Source organism: Micromys minutus (assembly GCF_963924665.1).
Source record: "Micromys minutus genome assembly, chromosome: 21".
NCBI classification, from domain to species: domain Eukaryota; kingdom Metazoa; phylum Chordata; class Mammalia; order Rodentia; family Muridae; genus Micromys; species Micromys minutus.
Window position 1 is genome coordinate 40829976 of NC_137956.1, and position 14079 is coordinate 40844054.

General features: G+C 45.5%; 1 protein-coding gene across 3 annotated transcripts; it reads right to left on the reverse strand.

The window, feature by feature from the left end:
- Nucleotides 1–1391: 1391 nt before the first annotated feature.
- Nucleotides 1392–13853, reverse strand: FAM240A (family with sequence similarity 240 member A). 3 transcript variants are annotated; one of them, XM_080934206.1, is made up of 3 exons: nucleotides 13735–13853; nucleotides 3557–3702; nucleotides 1392–1939 (listed from the first exon to the last, which is right to left on the reverse strand). In XM_080934206.1, the coding sequence occupies exons 1-3, from the start codon at nucleotides 13738–13740 to the stop codon at nucleotides 1849–1851; spliced, it is 243 nt and encodes an 80-aa protein (XP_080790332.1). In that variant the 5' UTR covers nucleotides 13741–13853; the 3' UTR covers nucleotides 1392–1848. The 3 variants fall into 3 exon arrangements, with proteins under 3 accessions (XP_080790332.1, XP_080790333.1, XP_080790334.1); XM_080934207.1 differs by having other exon boundaries at nucleotides 13772–13847; XM_080934208.1 differs by lacking the exon at nucleotides 13735–13853 and adding an exon at nucleotides 13099–13203.
- Between the last annotated feature and the right edge of the window lie 226 nt (nucleotides 13854–14079).

The window sequence follows — 14079 nt, forward strand, 5'->3', positions numbered from 1 at the left end:
CACATTCGGTGGAAATGTTGTGAGAATTAGAGAAGCTTCCTGGTCATGAAGGGATCTTATAAAAGGACCTTCTAAAGCTTACGCACGGCCTGCATCCTGCTTCGTGTTGCTAACTCAGTGCTAAGCTGGCCCTCTGCTAAGAGAGAGGAAACACGTGGTATCATTCAGCCCCCCAGCCTGGTCTGAATGGGGCCATTATGGAGGTGGCTGTCATAAAACAGTGCTGTGCACTAGGCAAACCTTCCACTCGTTTGCCCAACAGATCAGCCTTGTGTCTCATCACGTGAGCACTGTTCCCATCCCAGAGGCTGTTCCAGATGCTGTGTGACCCATATTCAGCCTCAGAGCCCATGTGGTGGGTGGTGGGCTTCTCTTGTCCTTCATCCTCTCAATTCGTCTTTTTGCCACACAAAGACTAGGTAGCTGCAACCATCCCTTCATGTCCCTCCCCCGCCACATCACTCCATGTCTCCAGAAGCTGGCTCTCATGTCCACTAGGCACGTTAATTTAATTACTTTTGAACACAGGAAACAGAAGGAAGCATCTACAGCTCGTCTCCAGGGTATCAAGGTTTCCAGCAGCAGCAGCCAAGACTGTTCAGATCCCTGTGAGGAGGCCATCACACTGATGGGGCAGGATTGACAGGTGGCTAATTTATCCACCAGGGCTCTATTTACAGCTTAAACGAACCAGTTATGTGTTGGGTACACAGAGAGAGACAGACAGACAGAGACATACAGAAGGAGAGATACACAGAGAGAGACAAAGACAGAAAGAGGCAGAGAGACAGAAACATAGAGACAGAAGGAGAGACACAGAGAGACGGAAAGACAGAACAGACAAAGACAGAGGGAGACAGAGAGATACAAAGATGGAAGTTTATGTACCTATATACACATACAGACACCCCCATTGACACCCATGAACACCCTACACAGACGCACATACATATCCCATACAAATACACACGAACACTCCCCCCCACAGATACACACACACCACACACTCCCGCACAGGTACACATGCATACACATAATTTTGAATGACAGTAAATACTTTTAAAGTGTAGTAAGTGATAATAATAATATATGCAGATGTGACCAGGGGATTAAAAGTTCCCCAGACCTTGTTACCATTGCATTCTCACTGGCAGTGACCCTTGTGCTCATGGACCTGAGAGACGGAGTGACAGTACCATTTCCAAGTCCAGCATCTGTGTGCTAAACACCCTTGGCGCGGCCTGACGTCAGCTCGGTTGAACTAACAGATTGGAAGTTAACCGGAGATTCCACTAAACGCACGCAACGAAGAGAGGGCTCATGGACTAGCAAACGACTGAATTCATTCAAGTTGTCGCCACGTTTTATTGACAGACATGGTTTCTGGAGGCCACTTCAATTCACACGGAGGCCGGTTCTTTGCGAGCCTTATTTAACTGACACTGCTCCTTCTGGAGATGGGCTCATTGCCCTTCTCTTCAAAGGGAAATATGAGGAAAGATTTCGCATAGTTAATGTTTCCTGGGCGAGAAATACCATGCAATGTTTAAAGCAAGACCAGGAAGATCGGAATTCCTCCCGGTGTGCACATACTTTAAAACAGGAGTATTTCAAAACTAGAGGGACATGATACGAAAACAAACAAAACACCGTGTCTGAAGCCTTAATGTTAGACAAGCTCTTGTTCAGAGGCGTCAGGAATAATGACCTGGCCTCCGTGCAGAGAGGAAGACTTGGCAAACAGCTGCTGAGGGGTGTTGGGGGAGGATGTGCAAACAGAGGGACTTGGGGTTTAACTGGCTTCTAGGGAAGTGACCTCAGTGCTTTGGTCTGGGATTCAGGAAGCTCTCAGCTGACATTTGTCTGCTTCTCAGCCTCATCTGGGTTGTTCCGCAGCTTCAGCTTTGTCTCCAGCCTCTGCTTCCATTCTTCCCTGAGCCTGGAAATAGAAAGGCGCACAGATGGGGCCCTCAGCACTGCTGCTGCAGCTCTGGGAAGAGAGCTCCCTGAAACCATTCAGTGTTTGGGTTTTAGGAGGGTACTTGCAAATCAAATGTGTATGCATGTTTATTTACCCGAGTGAGAAGGAGTAAACTCGATTTCTGATTGGGGTTTTCCGTGTTTACATATATGTGTGCATGGAGGAGGGGGTTCGGGTGCTCGCGGAGGCCAGAAATCAATGTCTGGTGTCTTACTTTGTTGTTCTTTACCTTTCTACATGTATGAATATTTTGTCTGCACGCATGCCTGGTGTCCCAGAGACGAGAAGAGGGAATTGGATCCCCTGGAACTGGAATTACAAATAATTGTGAATGGGCTGGAGAGATGGCTCAGTGGTTAAGAGCACTGACTGCTCTTCCAGAGGTCCTGAGTTCAAATCCCAATAACCACATGGTGGCTCACAACCATCTGTAATGAGATCTGATGCCCACTTCTGGTGTGTCTAAAGGCAGCTACAGTGTACTTATAATAAATACATACATAAATATATATTTAAAAAACCAAATAATTGTGAGTCACAATTGTGGGTGCTAGGAATTGAACGTGGACTCTCCAGAAGGGGAACCCCTCTCCTTCAGAACCCTCTTTCCAGCCCCTACTTTTTTTTTAATACAGGGAAAATCTAGAGCTGGCCATTTCGGCTAGACTGGCTAACCAGCAGGGCCTAGTGATCCTGCCATCTCTGTCTCCCCAGCACAGGGGTTATGGGTATGCACTGCTATATGTGAATATTTTCTGTTTGGACTGGGGATCAAAGTCGGGATTTTATGCTTGTGTGGCAAATGTTTTACCAAGTAAACTATCTCCTCCTCTGTCCATTTTGAAGCTGTTTTGCTTTCTTTCTTTTTTTAAGGTTTATATGTTTATTATATGTAAGTACACAGTAAGCTGTCTTCAGACACACCAGAAGAGGGCAGCAGATCTCATTACAGATGGTTGTGAACCACCTTGTGGTTGCTGGGATTTGAATTCAGGACCTCTGGAATCAATCAGTGCACTTAACCACTGAGCCATCTCTCCAACCCTGTAGCTGTTTTTCTTCCTTCTTCCTTCTTTCCTTTTCCCTCCCTTCCTTCTTCCCTCCCTTTCTCCTTCTTTCTTTTCTTCCCTATTTTCCTCTTGTTTAAAAGTTTCCTGTTACCCAGACTTGCCTCAGAGCCATCTCCAGTATCCCATCTTACAGTTTAAGACTTATTTTTATTATTTCAAATAATGTGTATACACTCCTACACACAAGGGCGGGGTGTGTGTGTGTGTGTGTAAGTGCAGTTACTCAAAGACACCAGAGGTTTTGGTTCCCCTGGAGCTAGAGTTACAGGTGGTTGTGAACACCCACATGGCAGCTGACAACAGTCTGTTATACCAGTTCCAGAGGACCCAACACCTTCTGGCCTCCAGAGCACAGCATGCGCATGCTCACAGACATACAGGCACGCGCATGCTCACAGACATACAGGCACGCGCATGCTCACAGACATACAGGTAAGATGTCACAGGAACTATAAAAGTACATAAATCGTTTTGAAATGTTTTAAAACAGACATGTGCTGCGTACTTCCTCAGCGCGCTCCTTCCTAGACGATGCTCCTCCGACTCTCTGTAGCACGTCTGCTTGCCGATCTCCCTCTCCCAGAACCGCTGGAGCTCACGGCAGGTGTTCCCACAGAAGACCTCTCGACGGACGTACTGATTGTTCATCCCCTGGAAAAGATAGGAGGCGCTGAAGCCCGTCCGAGCATAAGCCTTAGATTCTGCAGGATACAGGAATCGTTTGAATACAGACTGCAGTTTTCTTATGACCCTGGCCAGCCACAAAACCAGAGGCACCGAGCCTCCTGAGAGTGTCCCTTGTCAACATATAATAAGAACTGAAGAGAGGGTCCAAGCATGGTGAGCAGCGCATACCTGGGCAGGAATGGATTCTGTCACACTTCCTTTCTGGAAGGAGAGGTATGCACAGGCACGTGCGGTGTGGGTTCGGGGCACCCACATGAGCTGTGTGACTCACTGAGCAGTGACAGAAGCCACCTGTGTCATCTCAAATGATAACCTGACAAGCTCCATACCTCTGAAAGGCTTAAGCCTTCTTCCCAAGGGATATGTGACAAGGAATGATCTCAGGGTTTGATACAAACAACGCCAAGCTGTTTTCAGACAGTGTGCACAAACATGGGCACCATTCATGCTAGATGGCCCTAATTTTCACTTGAGAGAGAGGGAGAGGGGAAAGGGAGAGACAGAGAAGAGAGAGAATTATTGGGTGGTTCTGGGTGGCCAGGAATTTGCTTTGTAGATCATGTTATCCTCAAATTCATAAAGATCTATTCAATTATGCCTCTGCAATGCTGGGATCACTTTTCACACAGACACACACATACATACATACACATACATACATATACACACACCACACAGACACACATACACACACACAAACACACACACATACATATACACACACCACACAGACACACATACATATACATTCACCACACAGACACACATACACACACACATACACACACACATACATACACACACACCACACAGACACACATATACACACACACACAAACACACACCACACAGACACACACACACATACACACACATACATACACACACCACACAGACACACATATGCACACACACAAACACACACAGACACACACACACACATGCATACACACACACCACACAGACACACATACACACACACAAACACACACAGACACACACACATGCATACACACACACCACACAGACACACATATACACACACACAAACACACACACACACACACACATACACACACGAAACTGTTTAACTCCAAGAGCCCAGTAAGTCCAGTAGACAAGACACAACTAAGCTAGCTGGTATGTTCAAAGCCAGCCTGAGTAGTTACAGGAAGAGTACCGTCCAGCTAGGGCTGCATGAAAAGATCCCATCTGAACTAAGCAAGGGCAGCAGCTGCTCCTGTTTGCACAGGTGATGCCAATCTGGAGGGAAAGCCCTGGCCCATCCGGAGAGGGTTTGGGTCTTATTTGAAGGGCAGTAAGAAGGTCTGCCCATATGTGTGTGAATAAAATCAGGGGTGCCCAGACTATCTCTGTGCATGTTGGGGCGTAAACTGGAGGGGTGAGAGTGGGTCCAGGGGTGAGGTGAGCAGGCTGCCTCCAGCTGCAGCCAGAGCACTAGAGACAAGGATGCTGCAGTGTGCACGGAGCCTCAAGGAATCCAGAGTGGTCAGCCCCAAGGGGTCAGTGAAGTACAGGAGCATCAGTGAAGACTCTCCTGCTCAGCCTTGGGCCCCTGTACCCCTGGGGAAAGCCAGAGGACAGAACTTGGGGGAGCAAGCCCAACAGTACAGAGAGAGATGAGCGTGTGACAGGGGTGCTGACGAAGGGCCACCAGATCCTAAAGATCTGGCCCGTGATTCTCTCATGGTCACTGACCATGAGAGTTGGGTGGGGTGTGAGGAGAGAGGAGCATGAAAATTGATTTTTTCCCCCAGACCTTTGTCTTCAGTGAGCTAGTGTCCCCAGCTTGCTACAACATTTCTCTGAGGGCTGAAAAAAAATGACTCAGTTGTCAAAAACGGTTACTGTTCTTCCAAAGGATCCCAGCTAAGTCCCTAGTTACAGCTCACAATTGCCTGTAACTCCAGCTCCAGGGGATTGATACCCTTTTCTGGTCCCTAAATACACCTGTACACATGTACACACAAACATTCACACAGACAGGAATTAAAAACTTTTTACAAGGGGGGGGGCTGGAGAGATGGTTCAGTGGTTAGAGCACTGACTGATCTTCCAGAGGTCCTGAGTTCAAATCCCAGCAACCACATGGTGGCTCACAACCATCTGTAATGGGATCTGATGCCCTCTTCTGGTGTGTCTGAAGGCAGCTACTATATATATGATGTTTCAAATAATCTTGCTAGCTGGTGGTTGTTGCACACCTTTAATCCCAGCACTTGGGAGGTAGGTTGAGGCCAGCCTGGTCTACAAAGTGAATTCCAGGGCAGCCAGGGCTACCCAGAGAAACTCTGTCTGGAGAAGCCAAGCAGGCAAACAAACAAATTAAGTAAAATCTTTAAAATATTATTTAATTTAAATTAAAACATTTATAAATTAAATTCAAACTTAAAAATATTCTTGCCAGTCATAATCAGACACGTGTTTCTTTAATCCTAGTGCTCAGGAGGCAAAGACAGACGGGCTTCTCTGAGTTTGAGTCCAGCCTGGTTTACATAGCAAGCTCCAAGCTAGCCAGAGCTACATAAGACTTGGCTTTAAAAAATTTTTTTTTATGGAGCCCACTTTTCTTCAATATTTCTTTTAAGTTCACCTTGGTCACAGATTTAAAGCACATTGCAACTTGTAAAGTTTTGAGTTTTGAATACATTTTACAAGCTGAATATCTTATCCAGAATGCTTGAGACCAGAAATGGTTAAAGATATTTTAATATTTACATATGCATAATGGAATGCTTTCCCAATTCTAAACATACCGTTCATTTGTGTTTCGTGCACGCCTTACGGACATGGCAGGGATGCAGTCTCAGGCATCGTTTTTTAGAGAATTTCATGCATGAAACAGTTTCACGATGTGGAATTTTTCCACTGTGGCAACGTGCCAGCACTCAAAAAGTTCTGAATTTTGAATTTCTTTTTAAAGACAGAGTCTGTGGTCCAGGCTAGCCTGGAACTCCCTACATAGCTGAGGGGAACTTTGAACTGATTCTCTTGTTCTACCTCTTGGGTATTGGATTACAGCCGTACACCGAAATCCCTGAGATGGGATCACACACACACACACACACACACACACACACACACACAAGCATCTCACTGTCTTTCCTTGGCTAAACTCTCTCAGCTTTCCCAGGGTTAGGACTCCAGCCTCAGCGCTCAGACTTTCTGACTGTTCTCTGGTGGGAGATCATCAAAGCTGGAGAGATATAACTGACATCTCCGGACAGAGGATTTCGTCTCTTGTATGCCACGGTCTGTTCTCCTGGGTATGAGACTGAGACTCTTCCTCCTATGTCTGGTCTGCTCACTGTCATGTAATGCTTTGTTGACAGGGCAAACACTGTCTCTAGGTTAAGCCTACACCCATAGGAGCATCAGGGAGAAACCCTTTTGCCCCTCTGTGTTGGAAGTTCGCCACGTACCCAGAGGTACTCCATATACCTATGAAAGAACCAGTTCTGTGTCGGATTCCTTGGCCCAAGTGGTGGAAGGAGAGAAATGACTCCTGCCTCTCTTCTGCTTAGCACATCTGACTTTCATCTCCCTCAACTCCCTTTTTAAAACAATATTTATTTTTTATATGAGTACACTGTCCTCAGACACACCAGAAGAGGTCATCAGATCCCATACAGAGGGTTGTGAGCCACCATGTGGCTGCTGGGATTTGAACTCAGGACCTCTGGAAGAGCAGTTAGTGCTCCTAACCACTGAGCCATTCTTCCAGCCCCTTCCTCAACTCCTTAATTTGTTGGAGTATCACTAGGAGCAGAACCAGGAGCTGTTGGTAACTTTGTAGCTTCTTAAAAAACGGGGAGTGGGGGTGGCTCCACCTCTCAGAGCAGTGGCTGCTCCTGCAGAGGTCCTGAGCTCCACTCCCAGCACCCACGTGGTAGCTCACAACCCTCCGGAACTTCATTTCCAGAGGATGTGATGCTCTTTTCTGACCTCACAGGCACGGGTCACACACACGGTGAACACACAAACAAACATACAAGCAAAGCATTCATGTAAGTAAAATAAAATAGATACATGACAACTTTAAAAGACACACGTTCAGGACAATATGACAGCAAGAGTAAAGACACTTTAAATATCTCTCATCTGCTTCAGCCTAAAGGCTGATGCTGGGATAAGACAGGGTCTCCACCCTACAGTGACCTGGGCTGTAGCGGAGAGGGCAGGAAATTCTTATCACAGACACAGACACCTCTTGTGTCAGCTGTTGGGGTGACAGTTCAGACAAAGTGAGTTTACATCTGGTCCGAGGGGCTTGTGGGTGCTTCCGCGGGTGGGACATGCATACTGATTGACAGGCAGGGATAACCTGGGAGGGACGTAATTTCCTCAGAGTCTCTGCTGAGCCACAGCCATATCTACAAAAGTCAGATGGCGTTTGCTGGTTAGACTGAGGTTGAGACTCAAGGCAGAAAGTCCTAGCTACTTTGTAGTGTTAGGAAAACGTGCTGTGTCCTTGTTTATAGTTTTGGTTGGGTAGCTGAGTGTAACTGTTAGTTTATCAACCAGTCTACTAAAATAGATGGACTTTATTACACTCAAGTTAAGGCTCTATAACAGTAGAGAAATGTTGTCTTTGGTGTAGAGACTCCTGCCCCGCCGCCTTCACCCACGGGGATGGGAGGGGTGCCTCAGGTTAGAGTCTTATCTGGAGGACCAACACCTTCTGTCACAGGTCTGCGTTTCCTGTGTCAGTCACAGGTCTGTGTTTCCTGTGTCAGTCACAGGTCTGTTTCCTGTGTCTGTGTTTTAGTTTCCTTGCTCTTACAAAGAGACCAACTGCTTCTCTTAGCAGAAGGGTGAGGCAGAGGTGTTAATAATCAGAAAGTTCTTCGGGAGCACTGGGGACGGCTCTAGAGAAACGAATGATTGCCCTGTGTCTGTTCAATGAGGACACCACGGGCCAGACTGTGCCCGCGGCTAATTCGGCTTCTCCCTCTGGCTTCCAGTCACCATGGCGCCACTGCCCGGGATTAATCAATGCTTAAACCATAGCATTAATTCGGTTACACAAAACTTGAACCGATCACATCTGTGAGGCATCTATTCTGAATGAGGAACTGACACATGCTCCGGGAGTCAAATGAAAGAAGAGAGCGTTTGTCCCCTGCGAGTCCGATGCCATGCCAACAGCTCAGTCCCCTTAAGTCTCGTGTTACCTAGAGCATTAAGACCAAATGTAGGAATCTGAGAGGGTTTTTTTTTAAAGGAGTTTTGGCTTATCCTGGTCATTCTTATAACTCTTGGCTATAATGCCTCATTGTTTTGCAGGGAACCAAAATCAAGCTTCCTGCATGGCCAGCATTTCCTAAGAGCAACTTTCCAACGAGATTACTTTACGATTTATTTAAAAAAAATGTTTTAGCCACTTTCCAGATTCTTATTGTTGTTACTATTATTTTTTAAGATTGATTTTTATTTTGTGTATGTTGAGTGTTTACATATATATATATATATGCATGTATGTATGTATGTATGTATGTATGTATGTATGTATGTATGTATGTCCTATGCATGGAGTGCCCAAGAAGGCCAGAAGAGGGTGTTAGAGATCCTGGAATTCTGAGTTTCGGGGAGCTGTGAGTCACCCAGTGTGGGTACGGGGAATTAAACCCAGGTTCTGCAGCAAGTTCTTACCTCCCCATCTTCCTTCTTGCAGTGTGTATGTGTATTAGGGTGTGTGTGTGTGTGTGTGTGTGTATTTGTGTGTATTGTGTCTGTGTGTGTGTGGTGTATGTGCAGGTGTGTATGTGGTGTCTCTGTGTGTTGTGTCTTTGGGTGTGCTGTGTGTATGTGTATGTTAGCACTGTGTGTGTATATATATTTGCATTGTGTGGTATCTGTGTCTATGTGTATGGCATCTGTGTATGTGGTGGCTGTGTGTTTGTGTATATGGTTTGTGTGTGTGTGGCATCTGCATGTGTGTCTGTGTGTCTGTGTGATGTGTGTGAGTGTGAGTAAGTATGAGTGTGTGTGTGTGTGTGTGTGTGTGTGTGTGTGTGTGTGTGCGTGAGATGCATCCATACTCACAAAGGCCAGAGAGTATAAAGTATGCTCTTTGTCACTTTCCTTGTTTGTTTGGAGCAGGTTCTCTCCCTGTACCTAGAGCTCCTGTTTTGACAGCACTGACGGCCAGCAAGCCGGTTACAGGAGTGGGTGGAATCACACTGGATTTACAGCGAAGCTGGGATCGGAATTCGAACCCTCACACTTGAGCAGCAAGACGCCTGCACCATCTTTTCATCCGTCGGGTTTTTCTTCATAGTCATGTACTGAATAGAAAGGTTCCAGTTCCTGACAAAATGGAGGACAGGAAACCCCACTATTCTCCAAAGAAACAAGCCAATAAGGAGTGGACACAAACCATGAGCTGCCCTGTGAGTTTTGAACTGCACGAAGCCGGAGGAGGCTTGTGAGGAAAGACTAGAATTGCAAGATTAGTGAGCACGGCTAAACTTTCCTTTTGAACTCAAGACCACCTGAAACCCAGAACAGCGCCAAGGACGAATGCTCCCGATGTGTTGACGTCGAAACACTGATCTCCAGTAGAGGGCGCTGCAGCTTAGCAGGGAGGAGCTGGCCTTTCTGGCCTTTTTTTTTTTTCTTTCCTTTTTTCTTCTCGGTAGTCCCAGCACACTCGGCCACCTCGGGCTCAGATTTTAGCCCAAGGGACTGGAAAAGGGGAATTCTGAGAATTAGAGAATTAAAGCTAAAGAATTAGAGGGGATAAGGAGTGAAGCCCAGGAAAATATCTTTGAACAAATAAAAGCAAAACTCTCCCAATTTGGAAAAACCAAAACAAAACAACAAAACAAAAAACCTCCATAAATCCTCAATCTTTAGCTTCAAGAGATTGAATCCAAAGGAAACCATATCCAGTCACGGCGTGGAAAAGGCCAGAATTCTGAAAGCAGTTGGATTTTCAGGACACACAAACAAACCCTGGCAGAGCTGGACAAGGAAACAGACACATCTGGGTGTGGTAGAGACGATATTTCTCCTCTCTGGATAATCAAAGAAACCCTTAAAGAGGATCCAGAGGCAATCCTGGATATAAACACGTGTGAGTGTCACCTGACTAAATTAAAGCCGAACAGGGACTCTTCAAGTATATATAGAATAAACTATATAAATTTTTATAGTTCAAATTTTTCCTGGAGAGACCAGCAATGTGGCCTAGTGAGGAGAATGTTTGCCTAGCATGCTTGGAACCCCAGGTTCAGTCCTCAGAAAGGACTAAAGCTGGGTACACTGGTCCGTGCTGCAATTCCAGCACTTGGGAGATGGAGGCTGGAAGATCAGACATTCAAGGCCACCTTCAACTACATAATAAACTCAAACTTGGCCTAATCTACAAGAGACTATGCCTTTAACAGAGAGGGTGGGGGTAGAGTCCAGATGGCTCGGTCAAGCCTAATGAGTTGAGCAAACCGGTTCCATGTGATGGAAGAAGTTGTCTTTGGACTTCCACGTGTGCACTATGACTTGACCATCTCTCCCAGTAAATAAATTTAAAAATAAATAAATAAATAAATTTATAAATTCCCAGAGATAATTAATGAATTTATCAAGGATGTAGGACATATAAATGCCCACCAAACCCACCCTTGCTCACAATGAACAACCCGAAACTAAATTTCAAATCTCAATGGCATGTGCAATAATCCTCCCTGCATAAAACACTTAGATATTAATCCAGTAGGACACATACCTGTTTGCTACAGGCTGATGAGAATGCCAGAAACGAGAAATATACAAGGTCTGTGACTCAACATAGTAAATATACCAGTCTCCCCAAACTAATTTATTCATGTATTATGACGCAAATAAAAATCCAGGGTAGCTTTCAAAAAACAGATACAGACAAGCTGATACTGAAATTCATCAGCCAAAGGTAAAGGATCAGGGCAAGCCAAGAGCTTTTGGAAGGGAAGAATGAGGTTGGAGGAACGCCTGACTCACTCTAAAGCTACTCAGTGGAGACAGATGATAAAATGGATGCTCTAAGACAGGGCACAGAGCAGAGCCAGCAGCAGGCTACCACAGAGGGAAAGGACAATGTCTCAATAAGTAGTATTAGAATAATCAAACATCAGGGATGGAGAGATGGCTGAGGTTAGAGCACTGACTGCTCTTCCAGAGGTCCTGAGTTCAATTCCCAGCAACCACATGGTGGCTCACAACCATCTGTAATGGGATGCGATACGCTGCTGTGTCTGAAGGCAGTGACAGTGTACTCAAATAAATAAAATAAATAAACTTTTAAAAAATGGACCTTAATATAAAAAAAATAACTCAAAGCAGGATATATGTCTAAATAGAACTTTTAAAGACAAAATATAGGAAAGAGTTCAGAGTTTTCTCTCTCTCTCTCTCTCTCTCTCTCTCTCTCTCTCTCTCTCTCTCTCTTCCCTCATAGTTTGGGTTTTGACAGGGAGCTGAGACAACACCAAAAATGCAATTCACCAAAGAAAAAAAAACAGAAACTGTTCACCAAAGTGAAAACCTTTCACTGCGTAATAGACACTGAGAGAATGAAGGGGTATGTTAGGAATGGAGAAAATATTTGCAAATCGAATACCTGACAAAAAACTTTCATCTGGAATATATTTAGAATGAGAGTGCCTACGTGTGTGTGTGTGTGTGTGTATGTGTGTGTGTGTGAGAGAGAGAGAGAAAGAGAGAGAGAGAGAGAGAGAGAGAGAGAGAGAGAGAGAGAGAGAGAGAGAGACAGGATTTATGTAACCCTGGTTGTCAGGGTCTAACTATGTAGACCAGATTGGCCTCAAACTCAGAGATCTGCTTGTCTCTGCCTCCTGAGTGCTGAGATTAGAGTTGTGGAGGAACAAAGTTCTCTTGTATTCAGACTGGGAGTGGGGCAGTCGTGATACACCACACGTATGTGGAGTAAAATTTATAGAAATGAGCATACACAACCAGTGTCTTTCTGTGTCCTAGTATAAAATCAAAAAATTAGAGCAATCCCAGTACTGGAGAGGCTGAGGCAGGAGAACTGCATCAAGTTCCGGGGTAGGCAGAGCTATACACAGAGAGACTCTGTCTCTCTAAAATAAAATAAATCAATAAAATAAGCAAAATGAAATAAACAACAGGGAATGCTTTAAGTTAACATTTTCATTTTTGCTCATTGTACCAGATTTGCTCATTGAAGTCCCGAAGACCATTTACTGCGATGGAACCCCCACCGACTGCTGCTGCCCTTTGTCCCTTGGGCCAGCTCTATTCTTGCCACTCGGGAGTTGGGACAACAACATTGATGGTTCAAGATCAAAATCTGAATCAAAATCTACCTTTTAACCTCACCTCCGATGGTTCCCGCACGTTTTGCCTTCTAAGAAGCTTACTTCAGGATGATGTACAAAGCGAGGGCCAGGGTTGGTCACCAGTCTATTGAGAAGCCACTGAGATGTGTCTCTAAGTAAGTGCGAAGAGACAGACATTTGGTCCAGAGCATTGGAATCTCTGTCAGTAGGTGACCAGTTCCACTATGCTGTCATGGCTGGCCTGGAATTCACCATGTAGACCAGAGTAGTCTCATATTCTTTTTTAAAAAAATAATATATTTTTATCTTATATACATTAGTGTTTTGCCTACATGTGTGTCTGTTGGATCCCCTGGAACTAGAGTTACAGGGAGTTGGGAGCTGCCATGTGGTTGCTGGGAATTGAACTCAGGTCCTCTGGAAAAGCAGTCAGTGCTCTTAACCTTGAGTCCTTAATCTCTGTCACTGGTAAGCAAATACAAGAAGGGAGTTTTAGAGAAGAAGGTAAATTCTAGGCCTGAGTTAACTGTTAAACCCACAGGCTACCATGAATCCAGAAGCAATGAAGACCTAAACATACTGACCCTGGAGACCTAAATCTGACTCAGCAGCTAAAAGCAACAGGCTTAGAAGGGGTTCTACCCATTTCCCTTCCTCCTCAAAGTGTCAAACTAACCTCCATCCTAGGCTCTCTCACATTTGACGTCTTTTACCTCTGAGATGAGTCTGCTGCTGTCTGATATGGTGTGGAGCCAGCAAATGTCACAGCCCTTCTCCCTCGGCTCTACGGCTGAGGTCACCACCTGGTTCTGAACCCTCAGGGTCTCTGCCTTTTATACTCCAAGTGGGAGAGTTACAGAGACGCCTGGGCCTGTCAAGGTTACAGGTACCCATTAGCCGCAGAGTGTCGAGATGACAAGGTGGCCTTATTTCTGATGAAAAATAGTCCCCACTCCCTGATCCCACTGCCCACCAGGCAAGCTTCAGCCCTGGCAAGCCTGCAGAGGTCATGACTTGGCTG

Coding starts and splice junctions, on each gene's coding strand:
- FAM240A (XM_080934206.1), bottom strand. Junction 1,940..3,556: donor GGAAGGAGCGCGCTGAGGAA/GTACGCAGCACA, acceptor TTCTATTTCCAG/GCTCAGGGAAGAATGGAAGC.